At 33.7% G+C, this 19,256-nt stretch overlaps 6 protein-coding genes across 6 annotated transcripts; 3 read left to right on the forward strand and 3 right to left on the reverse strand.

Moving 5' to 3' along the window:
- Nucleotides 1–1,245: 1,245 nt before the first annotated feature.
- RO3G_12973 (uncharacterized protein) lies at nt 1,246–6,171 on the forward strand (the record flags this gene model as incomplete). The annotated part of the gene is made up of 1 exon (XM_067667557.1): nt 1,246–6,171. One exon carries the CDS (start codon nt 1,246–1,248, stop codon nt 6,169–6,171), a length of 4,926 nt encoding a protein of 1,641 aa, XP_067523658.1.
- A 1,005-nt stretch (nt 6,172–7,176) lies between these two features.
- Nucleotides 7,177–8,226, forward strand: RO3G_12974 (uncharacterized protein; the record flags this gene model as incomplete). The annotated part of the gene is made up of 3 exons (XM_067667558.1): nt 7,177–7,181; nt 7,252–7,967; nt 8,027–8,226. The coding sequence occupies 3 exons, from the start codon at nt 7,177–7,179 to the stop codon at nt 8,224–8,226; spliced, it is 921 nt and encodes a 306-aa protein (XP_067523659.1).
- Nucleotides 8,227–10,443: 2,217 nt separating this feature from the next.
- On the reverse strand, nt 10,444–10,875 carry RO3G_12975 (uncharacterized protein; the record flags this gene model as incomplete). Its single annotated transcript, XM_067667559.1, has 2 exons — nt 10,444–10,671; nt 10,729–10,875. The coding sequence occupies 2 exons, from the start codon at nt 10,873–10,875 to the stop codon at nt 10,444–10,446; spliced, it is 375 nt and encodes a 124-aa protein (XP_067523660.1).
- A 396-nt stretch (nt 10,876–11,271) lies between these two features.
- On the reverse strand, nt 11,272–11,607 carry RO3G_12976 (uncharacterized protein; the record flags this gene model as incomplete). Its single annotated transcript, XM_067667560.1, has 1 exon — nt 11,272–11,607. One exon carries the CDS (start codon nt 11,605–11,607, stop codon nt 11,272–11,274), a length of 336 nt encoding a protein of 111 aa, XP_067523661.1.
- Nucleotides 11,608–12,755: 1,148 nt separating this feature from the next.
- RO3G_12977 (uncharacterized protein) lies at nt 12,756–13,144 on the reverse strand (the record flags this gene model as incomplete). Its single annotated transcript, XM_067667561.1, has 4 exons — nt 12,756–12,772; nt 12,813–12,848; nt 12,927–12,957; nt 13,049–13,144. The coding sequence occupies 4 exons, from the start codon at nt 13,142–13,144 to the stop codon at nt 12,756–12,758; spliced, it is 180 nt and encodes a 59-aa protein (XP_067523662.1).
- A 4,703-nt stretch (nt 13,145–17,847) lies between these two features.
- Nucleotides 17,848–18,510, forward strand: RO3G_12978 (uncharacterized protein; the record flags this gene model as incomplete). Its single annotated transcript, XM_067667562.1, has 1 exon — nt 17,848–18,510. The coding sequence occupies one exon, from the start codon at nt 17,848–17,850 to the stop codon at nt 18,508–18,510; it is 663 nt and encodes a 220-aa protein (XP_067523663.1).
- Nucleotides 18,511–19,256: the final 746 nt, after the last annotated feature.

The raw sequence follows: 19,256 nt of genomic DNA on the forward strand, positions 1-19,256 counted from the left end.
CGATATTTTAGACCACTATACGCTAGGCTTTGCGATATGTCGCAATTAAAGTACATGCGCATATTTATGAGTTTATTGCACCGTCGTATACTTGACACGCATATCCTGGCCCTCAACATCTAATACAGCCTTAAAGTGTAACAGAGCAACCAACATGCTTCATTGTTTGATCACCGTAAAAAGATCGCTAAGGTTGCTCGACTTGCTTTCAATATTAGTGTATACTATCTGCACTCATAACCTTCATGTTTTTTTCATTGCTAAATATGATGGACTTCCAGCCCTCTATAGTATGCGATGGTTTGTCGCGATACCACTTTCATCGCTTTTTTTGGCTTATACAGCTGATGAAATTCTTCGATTCCTTAGTTCCAGATTCAAAATCTAGCTTCCTACAGTGCCTTCTGACTGACAGCTTGCTAATACTGTATCCTAACGACCTCAAAAAGAGCTGAGCATCAGAAGCTGTGCGTAAAGGTCCTTGTCGAAGCTTTAGGCGGATGATTGCATTAGTTATTTTGCTGACTACGACCGGTCGACTACCACGGTCACAAGCATTGATGTTCTTTTCTTCCTTTCTTATCCTGTTGATTGTCTATTTGGAAATTCTTGTTACCCTAAAAAGATCCGCTGCCATACGAACTAAGTGTATTCGAAATCTCAGAGCTTCGCGTTTACAGTTGCTTATTTTCTTAAGCATATAAGGCAAGTACTTTGTTATAGTGAATAGGGTAAAAACAAAAGGGGGAATTCAATGGGAAATACAAAATAAGCATGGGTTTATGTATTTTTCAAGAGCTACTAAAGCTCACTAATATACTGTAAAATCTGAAAGCAAACGGGAGAGATATGAGGAAAATTGAAAGAAGGCTAGACAAGTACTATATTTGTCGTATTTACCCCATTAAATACTTATTATTCGTATGAGATTACTCAAATCTTATATAAAAAATAACAAGTACTGAATACATAATATTATATATTACATATTCTCTAAGACTCATTTACAATATTAACCATATACAATATTTATATTATTCAAGTTCAATACTAAAATTGACCTTGAGCACACTTCGGTCCCTGAATAATTTTATTTCCTATATAAAGGCGTAGTTTGATTAAATGGGTTCTCTCTCTCGTCTTGAAATCTAATAAAGAGGTTACATAGAGACTCATTCACTAGTTTTCAAGTACTATCTCCTTTTAATTCTCAAATTTTTATCTGCAAATATCTCATTTTTTTGAATGAATTCTTCTATTAATCAATCCCCTTCTAAAAACGTTGAAAAGGATTCAGCTGACGAAGTAGCTAAGTCCTTGGATAGAATGGATCTTGAAACTCTCGAAAGTAGAGCATCAAACTCATCCATCTATCCTCGTGATGATCCATCCATCGAAACTGATGTTGAGATGGATGAAGCTACTAACTCTTCCCCTGCTGTTCCTTCTTCAGACCCTCCTAATTATTTGGAGAGGTTGATGGTTCAAAAAACCATGTTCTTTGATTTAATTGAAAAATTAAACAATAATAAAGCGAGTTTTATTTTAGAAAATAAGCTAACTTTACTTGAAGAAAACGAGAAGCAATTGAGTTATGCTGTATCAGCTTTAAATGATGTTAACGCTCTTATTGCTTCCCAGTTTGAATTACGTAATCATGAGTTGAAGGGCAGTGGATCTAAAAATTCATCACCCAAGGATAGACTAATCCCAAGCCGTGAAATCCCAAGGTTCAATGTCAACCCTACTGCTAGTGCTCTGTATCAGCTCACTCTTCGGGAAGGTGATAAAAACGTCAATCCAAGTAATGAACCATCTTTGGATATGTTTATTAGAGATTTCCAAAGAAAGTTCTTGGATTATGATGTATCTATAGAGGATCATTGGTTGCACTACCTGGAAGTTTCGTTTGAAAAGTCTGACAGTGATACCGACCATGATTGGTTCGAACGATTCATCAAAAGACGTTGTATGGACAAGAAAACCGCTTTGAATTGGGATCAGGCAAAAGAAGTCTTGAAACAACGCTTCGATCTTGCTTCACAAACTACACCAGAAATGTGGTTTAAAAACCTTATCAATTTCAGGCAAGAACGTTGTGAAACTTTGACCCAAGCAATGGATCGATATCGTCTTTTCTCTCTTGGTGCAAAGGTCAATATGCATGATAACACTTTCTTGATTGGACATTTCGTTTCGAGGCTTCACACTGTCAAGTTTCAAGAAATGGTCCAAGCTACTATTACAAGAAATCTTCCCTCTCTTGTCTCTGCTAGCTCCAATACCAATGGAGAGAGTGTTTATTCAACTCGCAACTTGCCTATTCCTCTGCCTAAGGAATGGAATGTTCTTGAGTCAATTCTCATTAAAGAAATGGCTAACTTGGAATCTGCTTTGTTGAACATCCTTAAGGATAAGAAAAAGGAAGAAAATACCAAAAAACTTGGTGAACATGATGATAACGCCAATACTAAAAAAAGAAAAATGGTACATCAAAGTGAACATATAAACCAAAAAGTTTCCAAATCGTCTGTTGAATTTCAGCAAGAAATTGCAGATTTAAAGAAGCAAGGTGTATGCACATTTTGTAAGACTGCCAAGTACTCTCCTGGTCATTACTCATCTTGTTCTGTAAGACTTGAATATGTCAAAAGAAAACATGGCAAACAAATTGTAAGTAATTCTTCTAAAGGAAATGACAAAACTGTTAGCAATTTAGAGTTATCCAACTCGATCACTAGCATTAGTCAAACAAATAAATCTCCTAAAAACAGAGTTACTGATTTATCTTTATCTCCTAGTAATAATGAATCTACCTCGCAATCTTATGAATTAAATGAATCATCCGATGACGAATTTGAATTTTTATATAAACATTATGACAGAAATATAATCTGTTCAAATAAAAATATAAATGCTAATTTTGATGAAGAGTATAACAAAAATGTCTTTGCCATTCGTAATAATAAAGTTGGAGAAGATGATAGTCTATTCGAATCGGATAATGTGGCTTATTCGCCTGTTACTCCAATCACGCTTAATAATGTGAACACTTATGGTATCATAGATACTGGTGCACGTGTTTCTGTCATGAATAAAAAATTCGCAATAGACAATAATATTAAATTTCATTCAGTTCCTGGTAACCTAGTTTTAGCAAATGGCGACCAAATTCCCAGAATGAGATCTGTTGACTATGTGAATGTCGAATACGACAACATTGACTACATTATTAAACATAAGTTTGATATTATTGACGATCATGCTTCCTCTTACAACTGTAAAATTCTTATTGGAACAGATTTGCTTCCTAAACTTTCCATTCATTTAATGAATGTAGCAGTCAAACATAAAAGTACTGAAAAAGAATTAGACGACTCTATTCTAGATAAAGCTTATAAACCAAATATTTCACGAGCCGGTACAGAAAAAGAACAAAAAGTTTTTGATATGGCTATTAAACCATACATCGAAGCAAACAAAAAATTAAATAAGAATTCTTTATGTAATATTAAAGAGGCTGTTTTACATCTCCCAACGCCAAAAGATTATGTTGCCAATATAAAACAATATCCAATAGCATATACTTTACAGCCTAAAGTAATGGATATAATAAATAGTTGGTTAGATGAAGGTATTATCATTCCAGCAACTCCATCTGGATGGAATCTGCCTATGACAGTAACTCATAAAAAAAATCTAGACGGCACTAAGACTGATAAAATTCGATTAGTGTTGGATCCTAGAATGTTAAATAAGGTCTTACCAGTTGATAATCATCAACTTCCATTAATTAACGATATATTCAATTCTATGTCTGGTGCAGTCATTTTTAGCACGTTAGATCTAAAATCTGCATTTAATCAGTTTCCTGTAAATAAGGATGATCAAATTAAAACTACTTTTACTGCGCCCAATAATTTACAATATATGTATAGAGGTGCTCCTTTTGGAATATCTACAATAAGTCAGCTATTCTCTCGTATAATGTTAACATTATTTAAAGATCTTCCTTATGTAAAATGTTTTGTGGATGATATCTGTATATTCAGTTCATCTATACATGCACATTTTCTTCATGTTAAAAAAGTGCTGCAAATATTAACTGATGCTAATTTAAAAATTAATTTTGAAAAGACCTATTTGGCAAAATCAGCCGTTTATTTATTGGGATATTCTATTTCTGCCTCAGGAAAGCAGATTGATGCCCGAAAATTAACAAATATATTCGATTGGCCTCGTCCTACTACTCAAAAGCAAGTGCAAAGTTTTCTTGGATTTGTCAACTATTTTAGACAACATACTCCTAACGCTGCACTTCTCATGGCTCCCTTAGATGCTTTGCGTTGTCATGATGAAAAAGTTAAAGGTCCTTTCGAATGGACAAAAGAGCATCAAATGCACTTTGATAGTATCAAGCACATTTTGTCTTCAGAATTGATGTTATCCCATCCTGATCTGTCAAAACCATTTTGTATTGCTACTGATTCATCAGATTACAGTACTGGTTGTTGCTTATATCAAGAGTTCGAAGTGACTAAACCTAATGGCGAAATATCTAAAATCAAAAGATATATTGGTTTCATGTCCCGTTCCCTGTCAAGAAGCGAAAAACGTTATAGTGTTACAATGCGTGAATTGCTTGGTGTAGTTTATGCCTTAACCCAATTTCATAAATTCATATGGGGCACACGATTTACTTTATACACTGACCATAAAGCTTTATGCTATATTCATTCCCAAAAGAATGCCAATAGTATGCTTATTAAATGGCTTGACGTCATTCTTGACTATAACTTTAGTGTCATTCATGTTCCCGGCTTGGAAAATGTCTTACCTGACAAACTATCCAGATTATATCCGCCAAAGGATACGTTCGAGCATGAAAGTGATATTAAAAAAGGCAAAAGATTACCCTCATATAGACAGAATCATGCTATTTCTGAGACAATTAATACAAAGAAAAAACATCGAGCTTATTCTAAATACAATGCTGCTATAAACATTATTTCAGTAATTCAAGAAACTACAACTTCTGATGCACAAAAGGACATCATACAAGTTAAAGAAAATACTGATATAAGAGATATTGATTATAACATTAATGATCAATACTTGTTTTATGTACAATCTGCACAGCCATTATATTCGGATTATCTTACACCTCCTTTGGCTGAACACCAACAGTTACTTATAGATGCCCATAATAAAATTGGTCACTATGGTGCTGAACAAATGGTCAAACGTCTCCATAATGACGGTATCCATTGGCCTAACTTGATAGGTGATTGCATTAAATTCATTAAGCAATGCAAAGATTGTATGAAGCATAATATAGAAAAAAGAGGCTTTCATCCTCTACGTAGCATTTATAGCTACTATCCTGGTGATCATTATGCTATTGATCTTGGTGGTCCTATGCATACTACCTCCGTTTACAATAATAATTATTTTATGGTTATTATCGATGTTTGCACACGCTTTTGTATACTTCGTGCTCTACCTGATAAAAGATCAGATACAATTTTACGTTCTCTTATTGACGTGTTCTCAACTATGGGTTTTCCTACAAAACTCCAAAGCGATAATGGAACAGAGTTTAAGAACTCGCTCTCCAAAGATTTAGCTGATGCTATGGGCTATGATCATCGATTCATCACTCCTCTACACCCATCTGCTAATGGAATTAGTGAACGTACTGTACAATCAGTCAAAAAATTACTGGCTAAAGCCACACATGGTGTTGGCAATGATTGGGATTTATATCTTCCATCTATTCAACTTGCTATGAATAATCGTATATCCAAACGGTTAAATTCAACACCTTTCTCTCTTATGTTCGCACGTAAAATGAACGAACCTTATGGTTTTCGATCTGACAAAGATAAGCTCAAAGAAGTTAAAGATAAACCACCAATGTCTCATGAAGAGCTCATGAAACGCATTGATTATATGACTGATATTGTATTCCCAGCTATCATTAATAAAACCAAAGCACAAATCGAACTTGAACAAGCAAAGTTCAATGATTCTCATAGGCTTGTTGATTATGCACCTGGCTCTCATGTCATGGTTCGTATTCCAAATAAATCTGGTCAACTCGCTCCTGCTTACGAAGGACCATATACTGTCGTACGTAAAAATAAAAGGAAATGCCTACATCTTACGTGACGAAACTGGTGTCCTTATGCCTCGTGCCTACACTTCCGTTGAGCTGAAATTAATCTCTAATGAAGAAGTTATCGAACTGGATGATGAAGGTAATGAAATCATAAATTTCGAAATCGAAGCAGTTATAAACCATCGTGGCCCTCCAAAAAACCGTGAGTACCTTGTACGTTGGAAAAACTATAGCAGTGAGTGGGATGAATGGCTATCTGCAGATAAGTTTAATGACCCTAACACACTACGCAATTATTGGAAAAATCTTGGTAAAAAATATATTCCTCCAAAAAATGCTCCAATTACCAATTCTCCATCTTCATCTGAACTACTAAAATCCACTCCATCTGGTACTATAAGTACTGCTATGAAACATTTCTCTTCTGATGATGAAAATAATTCTAATTTGGTTGATAAAAAATCCACAATTAAATCTAATGTTGGCTCTTCAGCACGGCCTGTTAAAAGAACTCGTCGTAATAAACCTCCAACTAACAACGCTTGTGATACTCCTTCCACAGCCACTCGTTCCAGTAAACGACTTAAATCTCTTCATAAGTAAATTACTTTTCATTTACAAAAAAAAAAAAAAAAAAAAAAAAAAAAAAAAAAAACCAAAATAGTCCCGAGATTTTCATTAAGGTAATCTCATACTGGTCGGGGGCTATGTCGTATTTACCCCATTAAATACTTATTATTCGTATGAGATTACTCAAATCTTATATAAAAAATAACAAGTACTGAATACATAATATTATATATTACATATTCTCTAAGACTCATTTACAATATTAACCATATACAATATTTATATTATTCAAGTTCAATACTAAAATTGACCTTGAGCACACTTCGGTCCCTGAATAATTTTATTTCCTATATAAAGGCGTAGTTTGATTAAATGGGTTCTCTCTCTCGTCTTGAAATCTAATAAAGAGGTTACATAGAGACTCATTCACTAGTTTTCAAGTACTATCTCCTTTTAATTCTCAAATTTTTATCTGCAAATATCTCATGCAGTAAGTATAAAAGTATAACAAAGCACACTTGTATACAATATTAATAACTCTTTTTTTTTTTATAAATTAGGTTTTTTATTAACAACGGAATCTATTATGGAAGCAACACAGTGTACCGTTGTAATGGTGATGAAGGAAGCGTCATGTATTTGGAGCAAACAGGAAGTGTTCCACGTTGGAGATGCAATGGAATCATAGTTAATCAGGAAACTGGTGAGAAATGCTGCAATGGACGTCAAGTTGCTGTACGAAATGCTTCCTTTTTTAGTAATCGCAGCTTACCAGCCTATGATGCGCTCTCCATTCTTTACTTTTGGAGCTTGAAAGTACGACGAATGACAATTTCTACCATGGTTGGATGTTCACCAAAGGCAGTACGAGAAACTTTAAAAGATTGGTACCAAGTTTTACAAGAAGATTTACAGCAGAACGACTGCAAAATCGGTGGTTATGATGTGGATGGAAATCCAATCGTGGTAGAAATCGATGAATCAAAGTTTGGTAAAAGAAAATATCATCGAGGACATCGTGTGGAGGGTGTTTGGGTGGTAGGTGGTGTTGAAAAAACACCTGAACGAAAGTGTTTTCTTGTGGTAGTAAATAATAGAAACACTGAAACGATGGATACAATCATTCGAAATTATGTTGCCGATGGTTCCATAGTACATACAGATTGTTGGAGAGCATATGAAAATATGGTAAACCTTGGAATGAACTTGGTACATCGAACTGTCAATCACAGTGTGACATTTCGTGACGGTGATGTCCATACCAACACCATCGAGGGTAAGCTTAAAATTGGAGTGTAGAAGTGTTTATAGGTCTAGTTAATAAAATCTTTTCAGGAACTTGGAATGGAATAAAAATTAATGTAACTCCTGCCCTTAGAACAAAGAAGATGGTACCTTGGTTGCTTATCGAATTTATTTGGCGAAGAAAGCACCACAACGATATCTTTGGTGGTATAATTGATTGTCTTAAAAATGTTAGCTTTGATCGAGCTCAGCGTAATCCAGCATGGTTAACTGAGCTTGCTGCAGAATAATAATAACAATAAAAAAAAATTAAACAAAGCTCAATAAAAATGTCCTAAATAATGTTACGTACAGAGAGCAAGCATTGTTAATATACTTCGACAAAAAATATCCAAAAGCATTACTATAATCAGTTAAATAAAAGAAAAGCCTATACAAAAAAAAGAATGCACAAAGGAATCAATTCAAAAAAAAATAGCTCCCACATAGACACGCCTGCAGCATCGGAACAAAAATACCGATTACATGTTTCGAATAGGCGACCTCTTCCGTCGGAAGTAGACACTCTAGCCATTCCGGACAGCGACTTGCATAATTCGACTGTATTTTGTTGACGAGCTGATTCATATTCAGAAAATTGTTGATTTCCAAATAAGGAAATTGGAAATTTTAACGTCCGACGGCATCAAAGGTACAATTAACCTACTGATCTTATTGTTCTAAATTTGGAAAAGTGTGGAATTGTTCAATCATAGTTTAATCTTTTGTGTATCGTTATTTATTTTAATACAACTGATATCTTATAGAAAATAACTATGTTTACAACAGCTTGAATGGCGATGTCAAAAAAATCAACATCAACTACAAGACAGGCTTTGAAACCACATATGTTACTATGCTTACACAAATTATCTGTAATAGACGAAGATAAAAAGAAATAAAAAAGCACCAAAACGATAATTACTTTGAGATACTTTTTATTCTTGATTATATCCAAGTTAAAAGTTATCCTTTTTTCAATCAGGATTTAGGTGGGATATTTATATTCTTTTGAATGATAATTCATGGGGACGATTGAGTTAAATCAATTGGTTCTTTCTTGATGTTTCATTCTGGATTGGGGCATTGTCATCATATCTTGTTCCATGGAATCTTATCTTGTATAATTATATTATAAATCGTTGTTCTAAGCTACTAGTGTTGCATTTATAAATAGTCATCCATGGAATCGTTGTTTAAGACGGCACTTGTATTTTGTTCCTGAATGGTTATTGGGTTTGAGTAAACTCGGTTACTAAATAAGTACAGAAAGACTGAAACCTAATAATGGAGACAACAGGAGCTATTAAGGCACCAATCGGATTATCGATAGGATTATTTCTCAATCATTCGTTTAGATCAATAAAGTTACTATGCAAGAAAAACAATATTCTATTCTGACATACATAGTCTCAATGCAACTTAATACATTGGATCATAAAAGAGATTATGCAAAGACTCATTACTATAACAAGTTGGTATTATATATGCAAGACATTCATTACTCTTTATGATATAATTCATCGTCAGATCTTTATGATTCAACTATGCTAGTGTTGGAGATGTTTGGTTTATAGCATAATTTATTATTTTATTATGTCTACCTATAACATTATCCACACACAAGACCTTATCCATTCATTACCAACCCTCATTAACACCAACAATCAAGGCATGCTTCTACTGATCAACTTCATAAAGGAAATAGGCGAGGTTACGAATGACGAGAGTGGTTTAACGCCATTTGATTACTCTCAATTCATAGACGGACCAAGTCTATTTAACCTGACAATTACTGGTAGTGAGCCTCTGCCACCACAAGCCCTTCATTCAGAAATCAACATCAAACAACAAACTTTATGCATCGAACACTATGAAATCTTACAAAACTACTATATGAATACTTATGAAATACCTATGCCCAATACGATCAATACAAATATACAATCATTTAAAAAAATTAACTTGCTTGGACAACGTTACCAACAATCCGACAATCATTCATCATCATCATCATATATTCAAGCCATTATGAACAACCAACTACGAATTGGCCAAATATCTTTTTTTTTTCTCACATTCATTCAACAATTCCATTCACTATTTTGCATTCGTCAATTGGTACAGCCATGCGACTCAACATTTTCCCACCTTCGATGGTACTGGCATCCAAGTGTGGAAGAACCAATTTGATCCAGTTTCAAGCAACAATATACTTCCAATCTACAGAATTTTCAATCCTGTTGCTGTATGCCCTTATGTTGATAATCACCTTCTTACTCTCGCTCTGCCAAGACGAATTTTTATGTAACAAATATACCAAGCCATTAAAACACTATTATTATTTTATTATATATTTTACTAAAGAACCATGCAATAGTTTTTTCTTTTTTTTTTCTTTAAAAATTTTTATTCGATTTGTGAAGAGACAACAAAATAAGAAACAAAAAAAAAAAGAAAGAAAATGCCTACTGCATTGGATTGGCAGCAGCAAAGGAAGAAGAAGAAGCAGAAACAGAGGTTGGAAAACCAAGACCAGGAGAAGAAAAAGCCCAGGAAGGAAAATCAGTATCATCGAGCTTGTCAGGGAACTCCACCTCAACGTTTTCTATTATTCTTCTAATAGTTGGTGGAGCCCCCTTTTTCTTCGTGGATTCCTTGTATTTTTTTTGCAACTCTTCGTGGAATTGCACCACCTGTAGATTGATTAAGGTATATTAGAAAATGAAATTTGTTACCAACATTTTACTTACTTCGCTGCTCCTAAATGATGGCCTTTTGACCACGAACGTACGACCGTTCGCGTCCTCTGGCCCATCTTCTTCATCTGACGTCCAGTCAACAGTCAGAATTTTGCCAGCGAACGGGAAACGGGCGTCGAACGCTGAAGGGTTAGCCATGTAAATAGATCTCCTGTTAGAGAGTTTCTATCATAAGGTGTTAATGTAAGCATTTTCTATATTTTATAATATAATCTTCTAAATATTAAATACTCACCGTATTTACACGGCTACGACAGGTTGTTTTTGTTGAAACAACTGTCTTCCCCTTGGCCTTGCTCATCAAATAGGAATACTTGCTCCTGATAATGGTGTGTATTTGCGAAGTGGTGAGCAAATCAAAACGACGATGCTTCCTGACTTGCTCAGATAACAGGGCCTTGACCTTTCTGTTGTTCTTGTGGGCGAAGGTCACGTCCAAGTCAAATTCGCTTCTGCGACCAACAACGTAATCACGGTAGTATTCTGCTAAATAGCTCTACATCACAAAGAAAGGTATAAAATATAGGTATTAAATTACAATTGCTGTATCTGAGCAGCCATTATATCTGGTGCGAAACCAGAGGCTGCTCGGATGGCTTCAGCACCAACAGAGCTCTCCAAGCGAGGAGTTGTAAAGCTACTGAAGTCTGCAACAGGAACAGAAGCAGAAGCAGGAGCAGGAGCAAGAGCAGAAGCGGGAACAGGAGCAGAAGCAGAAGTGGGAGCGGGAGCAGGAGCAGGAGCAGAAACAGAAGCGGGAGCAGAAGCAGGAACAACAGTGGATGATGATCCAGCAATGCTCATAGAAATTCTTGCCCTTTTGGGAGCATTGCTGGGGACACTGATGGGGGTGGCGACGCGACGAGACATTTTTTAAAATAAACTTTAAGGAAGAAAAAACAAGAGTACAAAATAAATTGAAGATGTATACAAAAGCAAGGTAGTACTTTATTTGTTTTACAAAAAAAAAAAAGAAAAGCAAAGATGTTGTATAATGGTTTAAATAATAAAGGAAAAGGTAAAAACAAAGATCAAGAAACAGTTTGGGTACTTTTTGAGACTGATCTTTATTTCAGTTTAAGTTAAAGTAAAAATTATTCTAATTGAAGACAGGTATTTATATCTTATTGAGTGAGTGGCTTGATATCTTCTATTGTTATCGTTCTTCTAGTCTTCAGGTCTTTAGCAAATGTCATTTCTAATTATGTTTATGACAACTTTTCATTTGTTCTTTTGTATGTCTGTCATAGATTATCTTTTATTCTGGGAATTCCTCACTGATTTGAATAACGTTATTTTACGCGTTATTTCAATTATGTGAAAGATTAGCAATATTCCTGACATTGGATTGGATTTGGTTATTTTAGTTGATACTTCTTCTTATCAAAGAACTCTCATGAATACAATACATATTCTAAAAGAACATGTTTAATTGGAATTGATTGTATGATCTTATTTAAATAAACTTATATTTTATTTTATTTTAATTATGATCTTGTATTAAGACTTATATTTATTAATGTCAACTACAATCAGTTACTGTTCTACAACAAAAGAAAGGAAAAGAAAAAAGCCTTTGCAGTTAAAGATATTACATTTGAATAATAATAATAAAAAAGATTTTAAACTGTTTATGAATACCCTCTCTGAGTGTTTCAATAGTTAAACCATATTTAAAAAAAACTTGTTTTTAATGGATAGTAGGTAATCGTAACACTGGTAAAATGAGGCTATAAAAAAAGTACTTTTTTTTTCTTTTTTTTTTTTAAAAAAAAACATTCTTTATAAAAGGTAAGTTCTTAATATTATATATATTCTATTCCTGCTCTAATAGTACTTTTACTTTAGTAAAATCGTATTGCCTGCTTTCTTTATGGTTTAAATGGTCTTTATAAAGTCTCTTTCTAAGGACTACCTTTTCTTCTTCTTTTACTTGTTGGTATAAGCTTGGATGACGTTTTTTTTTTTTCTTTTTTTCTTTTTCCTGGTTCATCTAAAGTAAGGTGATATTATTTTTACTACATATCCTTCATAACTAATAGTTATTATAGATGCGTGCTGTTTCTTTTTTTTACTTGTTGCTTTAAACTTAGCTAGTTGTCCTGGGCTATCTAAAGCAAGGTATTATTAATTTTACTACGTATACTCAATAACTAATAGTTATTATAGATACGTGCTACTTTTTTTACTTGTTGGTATAAGTTTAGCTAGTCTTCTGGCCTATTTAAAGAAAGGTACTATTACTTCTACTACGTATACTCAATAGCTAATAATTATTATAGATACGTGCTACTTTGCTTTGGCCTTTTACTATTTCTTTCTCGCCTTTGCTTTGGTTCTTGAGTACTGATGTCTTTTCTTCTTTTGCTTTGAGTGCCCAATTCCTTGAATCCTTGTGTCTTTGCATCCTTGAGCTTGGCTTTTTTTTTTCTTCTTCTTATGAGAACTTTTTGAGTTCCACGAGATTAATCGATGTTTTTTTAGATTAGATGATGCTATTTTGATGGCATTAGGTAAGTCAAGTAAGCTTTTAAAACGCTACGAGCAAAGAAATACTGTATATTATTATTATTTTATTTAAATAAAAAAAAAGCTATTTTTATAAAACAAATCCCTATTTTTTTGTATATATAAAGCAATATTTATTGCAATATGAATGGTCAATAAAGAAGTATATAAGCAATATCAGTGGTTGTTAAAGAAGTATATAAAGCAATATGAGTGGTCAATAAAACCTGTATATAAAGCAATATGAGTGGTTTATAAAAGACCAAAAAGACAAATAAAGCATTGATTTGAAAAGTATCATTGGCTGCCGAGCACCATTAGATATCAAATGGATAATAAACAGGAGCCATAACATAACTGATGGAAGTTGCGTCTTGCGAGATCAGTTAACGAATAAATGTACCAGCAGTCTCCTGTCTCTGCCACAAATCTTGTAACATCTCTTAACCAAAAGATTAACGACGGTTTAAACGATTTGTGGCAGAGACAGGAGGCAGTGCGATCAACAATCAGTTACCCGATGTCACACGATTCTAAGCTCTTTCGCAAGATTGATAATATATCTGTTAACAAATTTGCACGATTATTTGTAGTGCTGCAAACCAGCCAATAAAAATAGAGTATAACCTCCCTTTCAGGTACAGACCCAACAAGCGGAAGTTCAAGCCAACTGTGCCAAATCGAGAAAGGAAAAAGGCTCGTCTATACCAGTTGTATCTCGAATACAAACGAAGAACGTAAAAAGCTAAAGAATGATCATAGAAGGTTGGACACTTTTTAAATATTATATTCATATAAATATCATTGGAAACCTCATTGAATAAACATCATCTTTGATCTTTTAAATTATCTATTTTATTACTTTTGCCTTTGGAATCAAAGTCTTGAAGAACTAGCTGACTTACCTTATATCTGTCTGTCTTTATCTAATTATATCTGTTGGTGCTCTTCACAATGATAGGTGACTGGTAAATTTGGTTGATAAACTCAACTCGGTTCGGAGATATGTTTATGCGAAGCGCTACGGGAAATATGATTGGCTGAATGGTCTATAGTGGAGAACGGGTATAGTCGACACCAACTGAAGGAGGACCCCTGAGTTGATCAGGTGACCTGCAACTTGCTGGCGGAGCTCAAGTGAATTGATGGCCATATACAGTTGGGGTGCACTTTCCTTTTTTTGTCGGTGAGGTTCTAGGTTTAGCTGGGTGGTTTGATATATATTGGGTGCTTCTTCCGATGACATTCGCTCAGATCATATGTTTTGTTTTCTCTCTTCCGTTTGACGTTTTCTTTTGTCTGATGTTTTATTTTCTTTCCTTATCATCAGTTACCCTCGACCATGTCCTGATCTGTTTATTTTTTGTTAATGCTACTGATTCTCTGATAATACTTTATGCATTTGCAAAAGTATATAAAGTCTTGTAAATTGTTATTGAATAAAGTATCGAAAAATCGACCTATTTTTTTTACTTTATTTTTTTATTCTTTCTTTTGAATAATCAAGGTTCCCTTCAATCTTTGTTTATTCACTCGCTCTTATAAGTACACTTGCCTTTATCTATTTGGTGTTTCTCTTATTATTCTGGTACCAATTGCTCGAAGTAGGTTTTTTCAGTCGGCCTAGGTTCTCGTTCGAATTGAAGTGAATTAATAGAAAATCAAATAGGCAACTTCAGTGGATATATCTTTACCGTCTTATACAAGTCCTTCAAAAAGTATATCTTCTCCCTTAGTACATTATCAATGATGACGAAGACGTATTTTGGTCGGGAGCCGCCTTTGATCCCTTTTTGACACTGCAAATAATTGGAGAAAGTAAGCGTTTAGTTTTAGAATAATTGAAGGCAAACACGCCAAAGATCATGCAAACACACGGTATTTTATGGATGTTGTAAACGTTTTTCGCGGCAGTGCAGTCAACGTTCAGTACCTATTAAGAGAGCAAGTGGAAGTCATTTAGCATTCTTTTACCAGAGCAGTCGACACGTTTTACTCAATACTTGCCAACGTTTGGGCAACGAATCATAATTTTTAAAGCATTTCTTTATTTGTCCTTTTGTTCTTTTATCGACCGCTCATATTGCCTTATATGCTTCTTTATTAACCACTGATATTGCTTATATACTTCTTTAACAACCACTGATATTGCTTATATACTTCTTTATTGACCATTCATATTGCAATAAATATTGCTTTATATATACAAAAAAATAGGGATTTGTTTTATAAAAATAGCTTTTTTTTTATTTAAATAAAATAATAATAATATACAGTATTTCTTTGCTCGTAGCGTTTTAAAAGCTTACTTGACTTACCTAATGCCATCAAAATAGCATCATCTAATCTAAAAAAACATCGATTAATCTCGTGGAACTCAAAAAGTTCTCATAAGAAGAAGAAAAAAAAAAGCCAAGCTCAAGGATGCAAAGACACAAGGATTCAAGGAATTGGGCACTCAAAGCAAAAGAAAAGATATCAGTACTTAAGAACCAAAGCAAAACCAGGAAAAAGATAGAAAGAGGCCAAAGCAAAGCAGCATTCATCTATAATTATTGGCTATCGTGTATACATAGTAAAAGTAATAGTACCTTTTTTTAGATAGGCCATGGGAAAAAAACTAGTTAAGCATTATCAACAAGTAAAAAAGAAGCAGCATGTATCTATAATAACTATTAGCTATGAAGGATATGTAGTAAAAATAATATCACCTTACTTTAGATGAACCAGGAAAAAAAGAAAAAAGAAAAAAAAAAAACACGCCATCCATGCTTGTACCAACAAGTAAAAGAAGAAACAACTGTAGTCTTGAGAAAGAGACTTTATAAAGACCATTTAAACCATAAAGAAAGCAGGCAATACGATTTTACTAAAGTAAAAGTACTATTAGAGCAGGAATAGAATATATATAATATTAAGAACTTACCTTTTATAAAAAAGAGAAGAAGAAAAAAAAAAAGAGAGAAGTGCTTTTTTTGTAGCCTTATTTTTACCAATGTTACACTTATTCACTGTCTATCCATGTTAGAAATCAAAAACAGTTACTTTTCATGTAGTTTATATTTAATTATGTCTCAAAAGATAACTTATACATTGTTTGAACAAGTTTTATTACTTGAGTGCAATATCTTTAACATGGAGAGGATTCTTTTTTTCTTTTTCTTTTTTTTATTTTAGGTTAAAAAAAATTCGGTCTTAACGGACTACAGCAGTAAAACAGCTTTTTTTTTCTCCCTGGTTTTGTTTTATGGAATACACTAGATACCAAAAGTACAAAAGATAAAAAAAGAAAGCTCAAGCACTGGTCAAACGTAAGTTCATAAAAAAAATAACAACCAAGTCTAATGTCGGTTTCTTTTTTTTTTTTTTTTTTTTTTTTTACATTAGGAATTCCTAATGGGACACATTCGGATGACGAACATGATCCTCATGAGCAAATTTGTTCTTTCCAACATGATGAAGCAATAAGAATAACAGACTTTATTGTTGCTTGTTACTGAAAAGATATTTTTGGTAAAGAAAGTTGCCATTGCTCACATCTCTAATGGCTAATGACTAATGGCAAATTACACCCATGTGCAAACATAAAGTAAGTAATGAACGAGTATAAGCTTAAAAACATATATTCTTTTACAATATTTGTTATAAAAAATAATAAAACAATATATTTACTTGATAAACAAAAGCGTTTTGTACAGTGAGTTAAAAAACCGTTTCAGTAAAATTGAAACTCACACATTTATCCTTTTTTTCAAAAAAGTATCTAGAGTACACGTGTTCTTTTTTATTATGTTATTATATCGCTTTTTTGCAACAAAGCAATGTACATCTCATCTTAATCTATGAAGTACATCTTGAGCAATGGCCATTCTAAAAAAAGGCAATGGCTGAAACGGTTTTTTAACTAGGTAAAAAAATACTAATATATAGTATTTCCACCCTTAGCTTTTATTACAGCTTGAACTCTAGCCGGCATACTATCAATATATTTACAACAAACATCCCTATCAAATGTTTCCCACTCAATTTTGATTCTTTCCCATAGTTCATGGACACCTCTTGCTCTTTGCTCTTTGCTCATATAGAGCTAATTTCAACTTTAAATGTCTCCACATGTGCTCAATTGGGTTCAGGTCAGACGATTGAGAGGGCCAAAACAACACTGGATATCTTGCTTCTTCTTTAAGATACAGTGGGTGGACTAATTGTCCCAGTGTTTCAACATTTTTTACTTTCGACTCCATAACTCGACCAATTCTTAGGCTATGCGGGTAGTTCTATAATCGTTAGAAAGGCCGCAGTCCGTACTACATCATATCAAAAACTCAGAGCTCGGAGTTTACGCCGTCTGAGTTAATCAGCAATAGAAAAAAACACCGCACTGGGACAATTTTTCCGCTACCCGCTTATTTTACAATGCATTCCAAACATCGCTTTCTTATCAATCAGAAATCACCGGAATTTGCATACCAACCTTATCTACGTCAATCTATGACTCATACCTTTAATGTAAAGTATAAATAGCTTTACGTTATCGGTTTTTTTTTACAATATTCTTAGTCTCTATCTATACTGTACTTTCTCATCTTTATCTTGCCTCAAATGACTCGTACTATCAGCAAATCTGTTCAAAATCAAATCCAATTGCTCTTGGCTAGTAACATGACATATGAACAAGGTATGGAACTCATTCCCGGATTGAAAAAATCCACTTTAGGTAGGTACGCCAACAAGTTTTTTCCAAACCGAATGAAGGCAGCCCCTGGTCGAAGGGCAACAATTGGTGAAACTACCAAGTCATACATCCGTAGACAAGTAATAAAGGGTGAATTCAAGACAGCCAAAGCAGTACATCAATATCTGAATAGTTTGGGGTATACTATTGGTTATTTTGGAGTCTTGAAACTTCTTAAAAGTATGAACTTCAGAGCTAAAATTAAAGCCAAGAAGCCTCTGCTTAGTAAACAGCACAAGGAACGACGTTTAGCATGGGCTATGGCTCACAAAGTCTGGATAACCGATGATTGGAGGCGTATGGTGTTTATTGATGAGACTAAAGTCAATGTTTTTGGATCAGACGGTTGCAAGTATTACTGGAGTCGACCAGACGATGCATTGCTGCCTCATCACTTAGATTTTACAGTAAAAGGTGGCCAAGGAAGTGTCATGGTATGGGGTTGTATCACTTACGATGGACCTAGGTATGCTTGTTGGATACACGATGGAGCTATGAAAGCTGTAGATTATGTTGTTATGTTCTGGTAAAGGTAATAACAAAGATAAACCAAAAGAATACTTTTTGAGACTGAACTTTATTTAAGACAATCTTAATTGTTAAAAAGAAAACATTACAAAGTCTACTATTTATATTCTTCTATCAATTGGCGGGTAAATGAGTAGTTATGAGCGTAGATCCAATTATTGACACGTTTGATTGAATAGTGATCACTGAATCGATTATGAAAATTTTTAATTCGTTGTTTTTATAGATCTTATTGTTCTTTAACTGATCTGGGAGAGTTGTCCCGCCTTCATTGAGAGGAAAGATATATTTATATGAAATGCCTCCAGTCAAATCAAAGTTGACTAGGTACCTGATCCATTATTATTCATTTACAGAAATGATGAATAGTAAAGATCATGACTTATTTATTGTTCATGTTTGTCGTATCCCAACATACTTTAAACATGATTCATATTCAATTTATAAGAAATCAGAGTAATGAATGCTTTACAAAGATTTATTACAGTCTTTTCTCTATTATTCGGTCATAACCAATTCCACTCCTTTAACTCAATGCAAGCTTTTCATATAACTCCTGATGCAATGCAACATAAATGAAAGATCAGATCTACTTAAGAAATAATTATAAAACAGTCCACTTGCATAACCAGGAACAGATCCTCACATTAAAACTTATTGACACTAGATCTACAGTTATAATTAATTAAAGTATCTGGAAAAGGATTTAATTAAACCTCCATGAAAATAGTATAAATACCAGACATTA

Source organism: Rhizopus delemar, genomic scaffold (genome assembly GCF_000149305.1).
Source record: "Rhizopus delemar RA 99-880 supercont3.11 genomic scaffold, whole genome shotgun sequence".
In the NCBI taxonomy this organism is placed as follows: domain Eukaryota; kingdom Fungi; phylum Mucoromycota; class Mucoromycetes; order Mucorales; family Rhizopodaceae; genus Rhizopus; species Rhizopus delemar.